The sequence below is a fragment of the Dermacentor albipictus genome, chromosome 8 (assembly GCF_038994185.2).
Source record: "Dermacentor albipictus isolate Rhodes 1998 colony chromosome 8, USDA_Dalb.pri_finalv2, whole genome shotgun sequence".
Taxonomy (NCBI): Eukaryota; Metazoa; Arthropoda; class Arachnida; order Ixodida; family Ixodidae; genus Dermacentor; species Dermacentor albipictus.
In genome coordinates this window covers 128,161,236-128,177,388 of record NC_091828.1, presented here as the reverse complement: position 1 = coordinate 128,177,388, position 16,153 = coordinate 128,161,236, and the positions used below count along the sequence as shown (strand labels likewise).

Sequence of the window (16,153 nt, the reverse complement as noted above, 5' to 3'; positions counted from 1 at the left end):
AATCGAAACTTCTTATACTGCCATTATACGTTAGTTCTACGGATATGTCAAAATAAATAAGCAGGTCTAAGGAATGGGGCTCTCCACATTCAAGTATCGATTGTATTCATATTCTCTTGAAATAAGTTTCGCCCTAAGAAGGATGCAAAAAGAAAATTTCAAAGTCACTGGTGTCATTACAACAGCAGTAATCAATCTCCAAAATTTGGATGTATTATGATAAACTAAGTTAGCACATGTTTATGAGGTCCATTGACCTCAGTTCCCTTTACTCTATGGATTTTAAGATCTTATGGATGTCACCTGCGACCACTTCTTAAGACCTTCAATGAACTTACGAACCAGTGACCATCAGAAGTGAGATCATATGCACATAAAAGTACTGCACACAACCTTACATAATTAGGAACTGCTTAAAAAACAACAGCAGCATCAATTTCAGATGAAACTAAGCAGAGGTCCATGAAACACATTGGCACATGACACATGCAATGTGGTGCATAGCTTTCATAAACATAAGGTTAATCAGTGCTCAAGTGTGTGTAGTACTGGTCACGGTCACTGCAGTACAAGTGCTATAGAGGCACACGATTAGCAGTGCGTTTTGATCCTACACAACATAACTGCAGCACAGCAAATTTTTTGTTCGTTAGTTTGCTTATGTATTTACACTCTTCGCCAGAAATCACCCCACTTGTGCATAAGCATGCCTGCCAACCTGAGAATCTTAAGTTAACAAATACAGAAAATGCTGTGTGTTATGGGAAAGAGTGGAATTTTTTTGTAGATGTGCCAACCCTAAAAGTAGAAAAATTCCGTAGTCAAAGCCTGAACTTAACATTCTTTTTAATGCCTAAAATGCTGACTGTGTACTTAACAATTGCAGGTTTTATGCTGCAGCTATGCTGTGAACAAGCACTTTACCCTACAGAAACCGCAAGAATGATTTGTGCAATGTACAAAAAAAAAAATGTTTGTTAACTTTTTCATATAATATTTACAGAATGACAGCCCAAATTTTGGTTGCCTCTATTTGTTGGCTCTAAGAGATGGTGGCACTTCCGCTGGTAGGTCCATATAAACGATGAGGTCCAAAACAATTGGCCCATCAAAAATTGGTGGGCAACTGTATTTGCATATCTTTAAAATGAGCTTTTCTCTAAATTGGACACAAATGACAAATTTTAAAACTATAGATGACAGCACAGCAATCGTAAAGAAGCTCTAAAAATTGGGCATTTTACGATCAGATCGTACCAGTTGGCAGGTATGCTGTTGCATCTCAGTGATGCCCTCTCACAGCTACCAACCAGATCAAGGCACAATCAGAACATCCCCATGTCAGCAGAAGCCTCATAAGCCTCTTTTGCATCCATGAACTTCCATTTGAGTGAAGTTTCTCGAGGTCCTTTAAAGACTGTCCCAGTGAAGTTTTTATACAATGAATTCTGGGGTTTCACTTGCCAAAACCACGATTTGATTATGAGGCATGCCGTAGTAGGGGACTTCAGATTAATTTTGACCACCAGGGGATCTTTAGTGTGTCCCCAATGATCAGGACATAAGCGCTTTTGCGACCAGGATTTGATCCTGTGGCCTCATGCTTAGCACCGCAACACCACAGTCACTAAGCCACCATGGTGGATAAGCTTTTATCTGTTTGATAGTGTTGTGCCCTCTGGTGTGATGGAACCACATGTAAAGGTGCAGGTAAGAAACACAGGGACATGAGTTCATGGGCCTCACTAGTGAGATGGGATGCAAATCATAAGGTTCAATAAGGTCAACATGAGGTAACGTTTGCCTGTGTACGCCACTGTGCTAACCCGATCTGTATCATACTAAGGTGTACACAACAAGCTTTCGGGATGCTGTAACAAGTGTCCAAAAGTAAAACAGCACTCACGCTGCTTCATCACGGTTTGGCACAACAATGTGGCCAACCTTGTTATGTTCAATGTTAGCCCTCATGCTTTCCACAGCCTGTGTGGAGTAGTCGTTGGCCAGGATCTTTCCAACACCGCTGATCTCCAGTGCATAACGTATAGAGCGCAGCCCAGATGCTGCCAGTGCCTCGAGGATGTTAACCTGCAAGGCCAAGTCACAGTCATCTATTGACATTCGCCATTGCCTTGCAATGCTATACCACCTGCATTCTTTTTTTAGTTCAGACAAAATTGAAAAAAGAGAATAATAATCTTTGACAGTGTATAGCTAACAGTGCCTAGGCAGACATGACTTTGCTACTGCTTGGCTTCAAATTCGCAACTGGAACATGTTTACGTAATTGAAGCATACTACGAGACATGGCGTGAGTGTTGTGAGTGTTAACACCACCTAATGGCGGGGTTACTTCTCGCTAATGTGAATTATGAGTAAGTTAATTAGTGTATCCTCTTAACTAACCATCTGGACATTGCAATTTAACGTGACAGTAACATTTACTTTTTCTGGTAATCCACCTCAATTGGCGAAATCATGCTAAGTGCTACAGGTGATTAAAAAAAAATTGTTTGAACTAAAAAAAAAAAAAAAACCATGCACACGGTATACACTGGGAGTATTGAGAAAAGTCATGACCACAGTTCAAATCAATGAGCTGCACTGACAAAACGCTAACACTAAAGGGAAGTTCAGAACTGCTTGGAGCCTGATCAGGTAATCAAGTGCTGGAGGCTTTTGCTATAGTTAGCTTGGACAATTATACTTGGCAGACTAAGAAGCACAAGCAAAATCTCTACTGATTAAGCGGCAATTGGGTCTTAGACCAAGCATCTTTAAAAATCTTTATTCTTGGAGTTATGGTGCTGAAAATTTGGGAATATATGTGATTTTATGTGCTTAATTCAAATATGAGGACAATATCAGGTCAACAGCACCTGTTACGTTCATTTTTTTTCTTAGACCCTGTCTTTCTTGCACTACTCATTATGCAGTTACTAACTCACCACACTTGTAAGTCAATTTTCTTTTTTCTTATTTGGTTTCAATTTTATGCAAGCTTCTGTAGCCTAATTTTCTGGTAAAATTTGACATATATCAGTTCCTCTGATTTTGCAAAACAGGGTATCAAGGCTTCTGCATGATAAAAAAAATACTGCAAGACCAGCCTTATTGCTCTGTTTACCCTAGAACAAGAGTTCTGAGTCTTGGAAGCTGAATCCTGGAAATACACTCCTCTGCGCAAGTCTTCCTACACTCATTTTCCATCACTTTCATCCTGTCAGTCTGCGTAACGCAGGAGAGTTGGAAACCACCCACTACAGTGTGTGGACATTTGTATCACGCCAATGACAGCACATCGGACTACTGGTAATGCATCATGTGCATCATATTGCGACATTCTCATAGAGAGAAATGAATTAATTTATTCAAGACACTATAGGTCCCTTACAGGACCACGATAGGAGACAGATCACCACATGACGTGTACAGTGGTTACAAGAAAAATGCTATACATTGAGTGCTGCTATGTGTCGAAACAAGCACAAGCACAATCAGAACACAAAACAATCGTAGCAAATTAACTTCAGAATGCCACTTTGACATGGTCCGGATAGGCAAAAGAGGGACAAAACACTGTCCCACAGGTAAGCCGCAGGATAGCGGGACTACGGAAGTTACAACAGGACATGTCCCAACTAAATCGGGGTGTCTGGTCACATCAACCATGACGGAAAATTTTTGAGCTTCAATTATGCATTGCATGTTAATCCACACACATACCATGGCAAGCTAGCAAAATTTGAGTTCATTTGGCAAGGCAGAAAATTTATATTTGAGTTCTTTCATGTCGCAGTTGAATTGTACATCACTCTGGCAACACTGAGTGATGACGAAATAAATTGGCACCACTACAATCAGCTCCCTGGGGTAACAGGAGCCGATCTTGAAAGCCATGTTTTTGCGTTTTTGTGTACTACAAACCCAGAAGTGATTGCGGGAGCTGGAAATACGTCATAACCGTCCGATCTTGAAAGCCATGCTTTTGTGTACTATAAACACCAGAAGTGATTGCGGGAGCTGGAAATACGTCATAACTGTCATGCAAAGTTTCGTTTTGGCATGTGAGTCTTGGCAGTTTGCTGCTGATTTTTACAGTGCGAGTGAAGGAATTGAGGGCAAAACTCAGTGGCCTCGCCCTTGCTGCTCCGTTGGGTACCAGATCATGCAGAACAAAACATCTGACGTGGTCTAAAGATGTTTTAATGCTGACAACACAGCGGTGGCCCTTCATTTCCTGAAATCACACAGTCCATGCAAAATATTGGCAGCTGCTGGTGGGAGGGATTAAGAGGCAACAATTTGTAATTGAAATTTTTGGTTAAAATGTGCATTGAGAGCAATTCTTTTATGTATAAATCCATAGTTAGCCCTCTACTCCCAGTTACAACGATAAACTGAGAATAGTTGAACGAATGTGTCAGGGCCCCTTCAACAAATGTGTTCAGTAACTTCACAGTATGATTTTAAGCAGTTTTTCTGTTAAATAGAGCTGCGCAACACCATAGTGTATATAATATGTTGACACGCTGCCTTCAGATGCAACTACCAGGGCTCCATGCCTGTCCTAATACTAACATTGATGCATAACTGCCAACTCTCCTAATTTGTCTAAGAAACTCCAGAATTCTGATAACTCCTCCCGATTGTATGGACACTGCCATAAATTTATCGATAAACAGCCTCAAATCCATCTCGAAAAAAATAATATAACAAATGAGTCAGGCAGCTAGCCGAAGTCAGATTTAAACCCAAGTTATTTGTTTGTAGGCAATGCAGGCCTAACTCAGTTTGCTTAAGGCCGAGACATGTGTTGAGGAGTGCACGTACAGCAAAGATCTAATATGTGGTGCATAGTAGCCAGTTCTAAAGTCAGCTTCACCTCTGTACAGCGGTGTTATGCGATGAAAAATATTGCCCCCTTCAGTGTCACTGATGACAGATAGGAATGTGAGGACCATACCAAGAGAACATTTGCCATTATCTGTGTCATTTTTTTTCCCTTCTGCATAACCAAAAATAAACCGTTGTGTTCGTTTTATAATATCCGAGGAAATAAACGCGACGCTGGACGTTTGTCACCTCAGAAAAAAACAGACACTGAAAGGGTTAAGAGTGGAAAGGGGCCTCTGTCACAAGATACAGTATTAGTTCCTTAACTATATATGTGCACACGACCCTTCTCCGATCACAGTACAGTCACCAATACGTACGTCTAATAACTTTACTGGCAGCCATTCACAGGTTGCCGTTTCTGACCTGGCTGAGGCCAAGAAAAAAGAGAGTGAAATTTGTTTTTTTTTGTTTTGTTTTGTTTTTTTTTTTTTGTCGTCACCCCTCCTTGGCAAATCTCTTGAATTTCGAGGAGCCCTGGTTACCAGGCATGCTGATGTCACAGCTGTCTCAGCTGCTCAGTCTTGTTTCAGCTTATGACTTAGTTAAAGTTATTTCTGCATTATTATAAAAAACTAAATTACCTTATGCATGAAAGGGGGCAGTGAATGACTTCACCGACAAGGCAAAAAGTTCTGAAGATTGCGACAGAAGGAACGTAAAAAAAAAAGACAGACTTGCTTTATATGCCTGCGGGTCTACATTCTGAGCTGTCTTCTCATTGGCCAGCTCTTCCCTTCTGGTGGCAATGAATTCTTGGATGACTGCAATGCTGGGCAGGGCAGAAATAAACACAGCAATCAGTGCTCACAAGAAACAGTAGCTGTGGCTGAAGAAATTAGAAGCAAGTGCCTACAAGATGTCAGTAAACATAGGTTGCACATGAGGCAAGTTACGGTCATGCATCCACTATTGCCAAGCACATTCATTGCACTGCCAGTGCATATTTGCAACCATGGGGCAAATCGTACACACTGTGTACGCTGCCTTATGGTCGCATGTTGATGACATGGCGAAGGAGAATTTTTTAGGACAGTGTACCACACACTTTGATAAACTTGTGAGACTGGTACGGGCTCGGTACAGGAAATATCAGTGTTGACCCATATGAACATGAGCTTACTGCGAGCAGTTATACCTTTATGTGTTTAGCATCCAAATGCCACACAAATCCCCATTGCAATGGCATCAATGGGGAGTGGGAAGGTCACAAAGCTCAATCCTTTGAGGATGTCAATAGTTCATTGTCTGCTGCAATGTGCTTGGTAATGGCAGCACCGTATCCCAGAGTTATACACAGTGACATGCAAGTAACCTATATATACACTAGTGCCGCACAGGTTTGTGTGATGCTGTATGTCTGTGTAAGTGACACTGACACTCTGCGTGACTATGTGGTGACTTGACAGACTGTGTGACAATGCCGATACTAATAGTCTGATTTTCTACATCCCTCCCTGGTAGATCCATCTCACCCCATTCACAGCACATGTGCACCTGCCCTGTGAGTGCTTCTAGTAGATTCCATGTTCCACTATACTGGGTCGAAGCGCATTGCAGGGCTAGTTGGTTTGTCATGATTTACAAATGGCACTAGATAACATGAAAGACAAATAGGGAGACACCAACATGATTACAAAGTGCTTATGATTGCCTCAATGTTCAGGTGCCACTGGAAACCTAGCGGTTTTTCAAACATGTTGAACAGGTAGATGTGTCCCCTGGCCTGGTGCTTGGCTACTCGTGTGCGTTCTCATGGTGAAAGGGGGCCCTATAGCGATTTCTAGGAACCACAGATGGTATTGTTATAGAGCATCCGCTACGGCTGACTAGAGCTGCTGCAGGGTACCTACCGGTAAAATAGGTACAAGTGGCGCTCTCAGCCAGGTGTTTGGCCATTATATGGAAGCTTAACGTTTGAAAAGGGGCATCTCTCCTCAACTCAAGGGCATTGCAAGGCACGTGTGATAATTTCGATGTCTCGCTAATTGTCTTACATGTTTTTCTGCTGCTGAGGAAAATGCCAAGGCAGATTTTGCCTGCAAGTAATTAGAGGGACATGTATCACTTCAACCTTGGTCCTACTGCAGAATGTTTATTCTTCACTTCGCTGCTTGCTCATTTCAAGTGTTAATCTGGTTTGTCAATGTAGTGAGGAAGTACGGTAGCAAAAGGAAGTAACGGTAGTAAAATGAACACAGTTCATTTTCGGATTATGGCTGCAGCTAAGGATTATGTGTCGATGCCACCCAAAGAATGTCAATTATGCTGCAACGGAACCGTGCCACCATCTGACACCGCTAGAGTAAAAATGTGCCTTTCACCATAGTGGTGGCAGATGGCGCCACCGTTCCGTCGCAAAAAACGAAGTTTCTCATGTCACGTCGTCTGTGACGTACGATGTGCACTTTGGCTATACTGTGAAGGAAGAAAGGAAAGAAACTTTATTTTTCAAAAAGAAAAGTCGGTGAGCGTAGTTGGACCCTTAGTCCAGGGCTTCACTGGCACGAGCGGATTGCTGGGCTTGGTCCAGGAGAGCCACTTGGCTCTGCTTTCCCTCGTGTGCAAGCCATGCCTCCCACTGAGTATTTAACATAAGTGGATGTAATATGTGAAGGCCCTTCCAGGCACTCCCATGTGATATGTTGTAGTGTGGGTTTGTTAGAACACCATGGACAGATGTCCAGAAATCTAGTTGGGTTTATTTTACTGAGTTGATGCAGGTTGGGGAAACTGTTTGTTTGAATGCGTCGCTAGTCCATACTCTGCTGTCTGTTAAGGGCCTTGTGTGGATGACCATACTCTCTGCGTTCCTCCCGCTGTTGTAGAAGAAGGTCACGAGTGCTTGGAAGATGTCCTGTGCTCGGCTCGACCGCAGATCGGTTGTTGAATCCTCGAGTTATACGGTCTGCCGCAACGTTACCCTCCAAGCTCTCGTGAGCCGGACACCAAATATTGTCGTGGTGTTCTGTCAAGGTTTGTCCCAGAACTCTACATACTATTTTGGGTACTGTCCCTTTGAGAAACAGGCAACACGCTGTCTGTGAGTCGGAGAGTATGACTGCCGATTCATTTCTGTGTTCAGCGTCTGCAATGGCCATGGCTATTGCAGCCGCTTCGGCTGCACACGTGGATCGAGTTACGACTGTGGCCGTTATGACACGTTGTTTTTGAGTGACTGCTAGTGTGTGAGTCTCTCTACTGGCTCTGCTAGCATCTGCGTAGTATGCAGTAGAACCCCTCCCAAAACGATTCCACAGGGTGGCAGCTCGTGCTCAGCATTTACCTGCATGATAAGTAGGGGCATATTCTTTGGTATCAGTGCCACTGTGATACGAGATCTCGTGTCCCTGTCCAGCAACACTGTATCCTCGTCGCAGTACAGCGGTTGTGGCGTGAAGCCCAGCTTTTTTAGAAGTGCACGTCCCTGGCTCGTTGAGCAAAGCCGCTCTCTTTGAGCTATGAGGACTGCGCTCATATATTCCTCAAAGGTGTTGTAGATGCCTAGTTTCTCATCTTTATCATTGTTAGCATTTTCGGGGAGGCTAAGCGCTGCCTTGAAGGCTTTCCTTCTGTATTAGCTTGTTTCACCTCCTGGTTTGTTAGTGCTTGGTACGGGAGTGCGTACGTGACCCTGCTAATTATAAAGGAGTTACCAGCCTGATCGTTTCTACTTCAGTTAGCCCGTCTTTACTGCTGGATATCCTTCGTATCATACGGGCTACGTTCCCTGCTGTTGCTCTCAACTTTTGGATGGTGTGTGTGGTGCCTCCATTCTGTTGTACCCACATTCCCAGAATGCGCAGTATTTTCACCTCCCTGACGGGACGTTCATCCAGATGTATCGTTATTTATACTGTGAACGAAACAGGCAAGTAATACTCGAAAACGTGGTGTTAAACTTTGCCCATTGGAAAATGCTGCCTCCGTGCCGGAGCTTCTCTTTATGCAACACTTCCTTGGAACTTTTGTTCTATGACTGTTTCCACACAAAGGGCTATCTTTTTTTTTTTTGCTTACTCCACCACAAATAAATTAATTAATAACGCCTTTATTTCAAGTAAGGGGGCGGCTCTCGACCGCTGTTGAGAAATAAATTCGGAATGGTTTACGGGATCGTTCAAATAGTTCGGTAACGCACGTCAAGCACCATGCACCACTTCCCACGACAACAACGTTTAGCGTCTCTTCACATGGCATAAGTAATACTGGTGTCAAGCAGTGAGTTCCGATCGTAATCAAGCCCGATCGGGATCAATTTTCTCGACCGCGATTGGCTCCCTTCCACAGCTTGTGCAAATGAGTCAATCGCGATCGAAAGTGCTGCTATGTGACACCCGTGTAACTGCGGTGTAACACCTACAGCTACACTGCCAGGAGCACAGTAAATCTTACCTCATGTCCCTATTAAATTCTTGTACAGGATTGTAAAACACATCATGTGAACTCGGGAAAAACACCTCCGCTTTGCCTTCAGTTACCGACGTCTGCGGCACCTTATCGATTCTGGCGACAAGGTCCAAGGGAAGTTGACTCCCAGTTGTGTCAACTGTATCGCCATTTCCAGTAGTCGCCAGGTACGACATTGCTGTGATACGAGGGCCAGAGCCCATTAAACTGCTAAAGAACCGCCGGCCAACGATGCTGCTGAGCAGAAACACGTTTTTCAGCTGCCTCTTATTTATCATCATCATCAGGTAAACAAACTTAAAACATGGCGGTCATGACGAATTTTTGTCATCTGAATTAGAGAACAAGAAAGAAAATTCTTATGTTGTTAATGTATGATATCAATTAGTTTCAGTAAGTATAAATCACTTTTTTTACAATTTCGAGATTAATCTTTAACTTTGGTAACCTTATTACGAGATTACCACATTACGAGATTTCACTTTTGAACATAATCGGCGTTCCAGTCGGAACTGACCAGCTGTGTAGGGTGTTTTTTAGCCGTAGGCTGCGTTCTTTAGCATTTAATTTTCTGATCCGCTGCTGTGTCCGTGATGTGTTCTGCTCGTTGGACGAGTGAAAGTCGAAGGTCTTGACGATCCGCCGTCTACCGCCGCCTGTGAGGATTCCTCTGCTGTGCTTTTACGTGTGCTCTCGATCGCCGTGACATGTTAGGCATCCGTTGTGCGGCTTCCGTCGCTTCCAGAGCCCATCTATCGGCGAGAACGTCGCACGATGGCCAGTCGACGACGAGCGTCGTTTAGGACTACACCGACAGCAACCCGTCGTCGGTCGTCCAGAGCAACGAGCCTTCTCCGATGACGCCACGGATTTGATCTGCGATCATCTGGCCTAAGTGTTTTCGGTTCGTTCTTCCCAAGCCGGTGTTTTCACTTCTGCTCCGTGCGAAGATGGTGCAAAAGTACCAGTCGCCCGTGCGCGTCTACAAGTACCCGTTCGAGCTTGTAATGGCGGTAAGTGGTGTTGATCTTTCTTTGGTTGCTTGTTTTGCCCGTGTTTTCGCCGCCGCTGTAGTGCTGCTGCTTAGCGCTGCTCTCAGGTCGTCGTCGCGGCCTATCGCTTCAGCTAACGAGATTATCAGGCTTGCGCTCGAGCCCGTTCGCCTTGAGGGGCTTTCTTGCTGTGGCGAGAGTGGAACGTCGAATTCTGCGCACATCACTGTCACTCGACTTTTGCTTTATCTGACTCGAATATCACAGCCACATTTAAGTCTAGATTGTGGTGCGTTTGCGCGAGCGAAGACCACTAGGCTCGGCCCTCTTATCTAGCTGAGCCGAATCGGTTAATGATCCGTGCCAACGACATTCACACTGCCGGGTTGCGACTTTCATTTCCTGCCTTGAATGAGCCGCCGCGCTCGCGTTTCGGTTTGCGTGTTTGTGCGCTCTCGTTTTCGCAACGCCCTTTGCGAAAAAATAAACCAATAAAAAAAATCTCGGTTAATGCTTTCGGCAGACCTTCGCCTTTTTCGTTGTGGCGATTTCCTTTCCAGATCGGCGCTTTGTTGCGTAGCTCGAGTGCGCGTTGTCAGTCATCTCCCTGTTGAATTGACCTATATCGTTAAATACAGGACCCAGGGAAGGAACGTGGTGCTTGTGCTTGCTATGTCGCTATGCGCCACGTTTCAGCGAGCATGGTAACGGTTTCGGTTAGATTTTTCTTCTTCTTCTTCTTTTTTTTTCATTGTAAACCACATAAGTTTATCCTGTGCTCATTCTAAAGGAACAGACGGAACTCTCGCTACCTCGTATTTCTTTCTGCAGGCGCCAAGTTTTCTAATTCGACATTCTTGTTCCTGTGACATTTGATTGTATTAGAAGCACGTTTCGCTCTCCCTTATATATATATATATATATATATATATATATATATATATATATATATATATATATATATATATATAATGTGTGTGTGTGCTAGTGCCTCCTTTGGTTGTGGGCAGGGGCTGCTAATGGGGTTATGTATGTATGTATGGCTGCGTATTTGTGACGTGGATCACTCGATCAATTGCGGACAATCTGAAGCTTGCCACTGCGTGCTCCACACAACTGTAGGAGAGGACCGTTCCTGCGAAACTGGCTCGACAGGTTCGACGGATGCGCGTTAAGAATTCTAGCGCTGATACTGGGCGTCAAATTTATATGCTGGGCTGCAGTGCCCGTTCTCCTTGCAGCAGTGCACGTCGCTCAGATGGCCGAAGAGGCATGTGACGTGTACCGTCTTTTTTTTTTTTTTGACAGTTTGACAAACAAACTGATACGTCTTCCGAGTCGCTCTGTCCTATATATGTAAATATTTGCCTTCTTTTACTTGTTCCTTTCTGTTATCCCCTCTCCCACTCCTTTTACCCACTGATGACAGCTGTGCGTGTCAGCAGACAGCGTTTACTGTGCGCGGCCAGCAGGAGTCTCCTTCCGTTTATCTATTTATGTTTAATAAACAAACCATTACTGCTACTACAGACACGCGCACAATATGATATATTAAGTAAGGAGCAAGCATACACGCTGGAAAATAAAATTATTTTGAAGGAAATTATTGTATCTCGCTTTGCTGAGCGACTCCAGAGTTTCGAACCGAAACATCTTTCGTTTCGGTTCACCGAAAACAATTAAGTTCCGGCTCAAGTTCGCAGTCCACAAAAAAAGAAGATATGGTTCGACCGGTCCATGTTCGTTTGCATAACATAATAAACGGTGCAAATTTATTTTGTATAGAAGCTCGACGGTGCGGCTGAGCTGCGCGGGAAGTATTTACAAAAGATACGCGTGCTTCTCTTTGATCGGGCTGCAATACAGTTACAAAAAAAAAAAAAATTACCGACGATTACGTTACTTCCTAATGCGAAATTTGAGCGCAGCAAATAAGCTGTTTCACCTTTTCGATAGATTGAGGCAAAGAAATCGAGCAACACATGTATGCGCTATCACAGAATTTTTTTTTTTTTCACACGTATTCCTTTAACAAAGACTCCACTAACAGTTCTTGACAGTCATGAAGGAAGCTTTGTGGTCGGAGAAATAGTCTGATATATGTTCGACTTGGTACACCAATGCTTGATTCTCAAAGACGAGATCTATACAAGTGCCTCGCGAGGTTGTCACAGCCGTGGGACGCGTTACGAGCGAGAGGAACGGGATGTTCTCCCGCATAAGTGTTAGGAAATTGCTGTTTGTCTTTATGTCAACATTAAAGTACCCCACTACTAACATCGGTGTGGATCGATGGACGGTTAATGCGAGTTGCAGGAAGTGCACGACGTCTTTCGTGAGTGCGGTAGGGGCGAAGTAGGCAGCTACTACCAGCAGCGAACGGCGAACGGCAGGGTCTTCTCGGCGGCGGCGCTTAGCCTCTGCTTCGGCGACGCGTACTCCTGGATCATCTCGACGGTGGCGACGGTAAGCTTCTGCTTCGGCGGCACGCACCTCTGGATTCTGACGGCGACGGCGCTGGGCCTCTGCTCTGGCAGCTCGTTTAGCAGCAGCAGCAGCAGACGGAGGACTTCCATCGGTCGTCTCGCTCATGGCTCAGAAAGAACTGGCAGATAATTTCGCAGTGGCGAACGGCAGCGGCAATTTCGGCTCGGGCGGTGCACATATACAGATCCGCCGCCACCGATCTGGCTCTCTGATTGCCACCGCACAGGGCGAACGGCAGCGGCAATTTCGGCTCGGGCGGTGCACATATACAGATCCGCCGCCACCGATCTGGCTCTCTGATTGCCACCGCACAGGGGTTGCATTGGAGGAGGAGCGAAGAAAGGAATTAAGTTCGAGCCGGCGCTTTGACAACCGGAGACTCGCAGGAAGAGGGGGGAGGGGGCGGCGTGTACACCCAGCGGCAAACGATGGGGGCAGAAGCGCGCGCAGCAAGTGGACAACACGATAAAGGGAGGAGGGAAGAGATAGCAGCGACTGACTGATGCCGCTGACGCCGATAGTGAGTCAACCCCAGCTGCGGAGTTGGTTTCAGGGACAACGCCGCCGATGCCGACACAAACAATATGATACCCTCGCTTCCGCAGCGCTAAGAACCAGGTCTAGCCGTGGGAAGGTGGTCACGTATTCGTCGACGTGCCGGGGCCTACGTGAAATAACCGGCGCGTCGGCAACTGAAGAGCACCCTATCCGCCACACAAGAACAGGGGGGGGGGGAACCCTTTCCTCCTCTTTCTGCATGGCGGCGACGGTGTTCTATGCAGTCACGTTATCTTGACTCTCTAGCGGCGTCAGCGGCATCCAGCGGTATCAGTCGGTCGCTGCTAGCGCTGGGGGGATGAAAGGGGGGCGGAGCTGGTTACGAGGCCGACGACAACGCCGACGACGACGCGAAACCCAGGAACGGACGCCAAAGAGCTGCGCTCTAAAAAGGAAAAGAAAAGAGAAACATTGTAGAAGCACACACCAAGACAAAACGTCATTTCTGCAGCATCTACTCCAGTTTACGTACCGTATGATCAAAAGCGACCGTCCAGCCAAGAAGCATAGCTTCGTGTGTACCGTGTTTTCGCCACTTTGTTTGCGTTGAAGCGAGAGGCAGCACGAAGTTCAAGGGAAATGAAAGAGAACGAAAAGACAGCTTGCCACGCTTCCTCCAGTGTTTTGACGGCGAGGTTGTGCGGTCATCGAGATGTGATCATGTTTGCTTGTACGCGCGTGACGCCATGCTTGTTAATTTAGTTAGCAAGTGAATGTTTGCAAGTTTATAGTGCCGATATAACTATATTTACTTCATATAGTTGCCTACTAATTTGCAATCGCAGTCGGTGCTTCGTCTTTCGAGCGAAACTGCGACTTTTTTCTATCTCATCCGATAACGAACCGATTCGGGGGAAAAAATTATTTCGGTTAAACGCCGTTTTACAACTTCCAGTGTATAACCGAAATTTGTAAGGGACCCTGGTGACGGAGCCCTCTAAAGTTAGACCAAGGTACGCTTGCATGAAAATGGAGTAGATATTGATGATGTGCCTACAACAAGAAGTAATCAAGCCTTCTAAAAAGAGAGCCGCTTTTGCGACGGAGGGATAGTTGGGGGAGGATGAATGAAACGTAAAGGGGAGGGTTGTTGGAGTGGGAGTCAGGATACTAGTTTCATGACGTAATGGCAAGAAAAGCAGTAGGAAAGTACTAACAGTGTCTGTTCTATGGGAATTACATACTGGGCCCTGTTGGAAGTTTTTGTTGTTCTCCGTGAGGTAAAGCGCCGTTGAGGGAGCGTTCTACCTCGAGAAGTTTTTTTAAAATGCTTATTCGTAGCTGAGGTAGGTGCAAATTAAATTCTTCGAGGTAACGGTGCGAGGAGGCGGGCTGCCCTCTCCCCGTAGCTACAGCAAAGACTTTTCTCGGTCCATGCACTCCTTCCCTACCTTCTCCCATTTCGGAAAACCCGCTTTCTTTTCTCTCTTTCGCGGCGCCTTGTACACCTGACGGCGGTTTTGCGCGCTCTGCGTTTCACAGGAAACCCTGTGCCATTCGCGTTGCCGATATTAGGGAGTTTTAGATTTTGCGTACGCAAAGTTAAGGGACGCAGATAGAACTGTAACAAGAGCAAGCTTCCGGCATTTTTAAAATTTTATTTTTTATTGGGGTGTCATTCAGGATCAAATACATCCAATCCCCCCATCCATAATGCTATACTGCATTCGTTCGGGGCTCATCCCTGCGCAATGGCCGGTGTTCGAAGGTCGGGTAGGGGCGAGGAAAACTGCCGACGCTGGAAGGGTGCCTATTTGTGCAGCGGCGCCGTTTCCTGCTTCCTTCTCTTCTGCGCAGTAGCATGATGGTAGCTTGATTGAACCGATGGAGCAATACGGGCGCCTCGTTGTTGGTGATCGTCGCGCGTCGTCTGCGCATCGGTTCTGAGCGATAAAGAAACTCGAGGAAGGGCGATGTCAATAACTGCGACGCAAGAAAATCCCTCGTTTCAGCGTGGATCCCTCGAGGCACTCGTAAATGCGCCACTGTGTTCTGACGACCGAACCCACCATTGTGCACTTTTGAAGCCAAGAAAGTATTGCAGGCTTGCTTTCTTATATGAACAGTTAATAGCAAATTAAATTCTGGAAATTTACGTGCCAGAACCACGATATAATTATGAGGCACGCCGTGGTGGAGGACTCCGGATTAATTTATACCAACGGGGGTTCTTCAACGTGCACCTAAGTTAAGTACACGGGTATTTTTGCATTTCGCCCCCATTGAAATGCGGCTGCCGTGGCCGCGATTAGATCCCATGACCTCGTGCTTAGCAGCGCAACAACAAAAGCCACTATAAGCAACCACGGCGGGTGCATGGGTAATAAATTGATGTATACTTTGCACTCTTAAAAAAATATTACATCATTTGGGCCTTATCTTGTCCTGCAACAATAATAGTCATCTGTCTTGCCCGCATTTCATTTCTTTAACGCTGCGAGCCCGGTACTTCCCAATCACGAACGGCTTGCGCGTTATCAGCGTGACACAGCATTCTCAACAGGAAAATAGCGAGCGCCGAGTTTTCAAGAAAGGAAACGCAAGCACACTCCCAAAAACAGTTGCACCCTTTGGGATGTATATTTGCCACACAACAGTAATCGTCATTTGTCTTGCTTGCATGCGGTTCCTTTCTTGAAAACGCTGCGCTCGTTACTTTCCTGTTCGAGAACGCTCTGTCATGCTGATAACGCGCGTGCCGTTTGTGGCTTGGAAGTACTGTGCTCGCAGCGTTAAGAAAGGAACTGCGGACACCCCAAAGGGTGCAACTGTTTTTAGAGTGCAAATTAAGGCAGATGACAATATTAAAC

At 45.5% G+C, this 16,153-nt stretch overlaps 2 protein-coding genes across 2 annotated transcripts in view; one reads left to right on the top strand and one right to left on the bottom strand.

Moving 5' to 3' along the window:
* Nucleotides 1-9,602, bottom strand: part of Trm1 (tRNA methyltransferase 1) — a 30,649-nt gene extending 21,047 nt beyond the window's left edge. The window contains exons 1-3 of the mRNA XM_065452686.1: nt 9,292-9,602; nt 5,578-5,668; nt 1,907-2,088 (exon numbers count right to left, since the gene is read on the bottom strand). Coding sequence (XP_065308758.1) covers nt 1,907-2,088; nt 5,578-5,668; nt 9,292-9,590 — 572 coding nt within the window. The 5' untranslated portion in view covers nt 9,591-9,602. The remainder of the gene's footprint in view (nt 1-1,906; nt 2,089-5,577; nt 5,669-9,291) is intronic.
* A 194-nt stretch (nt 9,603-9,796) lies between these two features.
* retm (real-time) overlaps nt 9,797-16,153 on the top strand; it is a 41,725-nt gene continuing 35,368 nt past the window's right edge. The window contains exon 1 of the mRNA XM_065452685.1: nt 9,797-10,319. Within this exon, the coding sequence (XP_065308757.1) occupies nt 10,257-10,319 (63 nt within the window). The 5' untranslated portion in view covers nt 9,797-10,256. The remainder of the gene's footprint in view (nt 10,320-16,153) is intronic.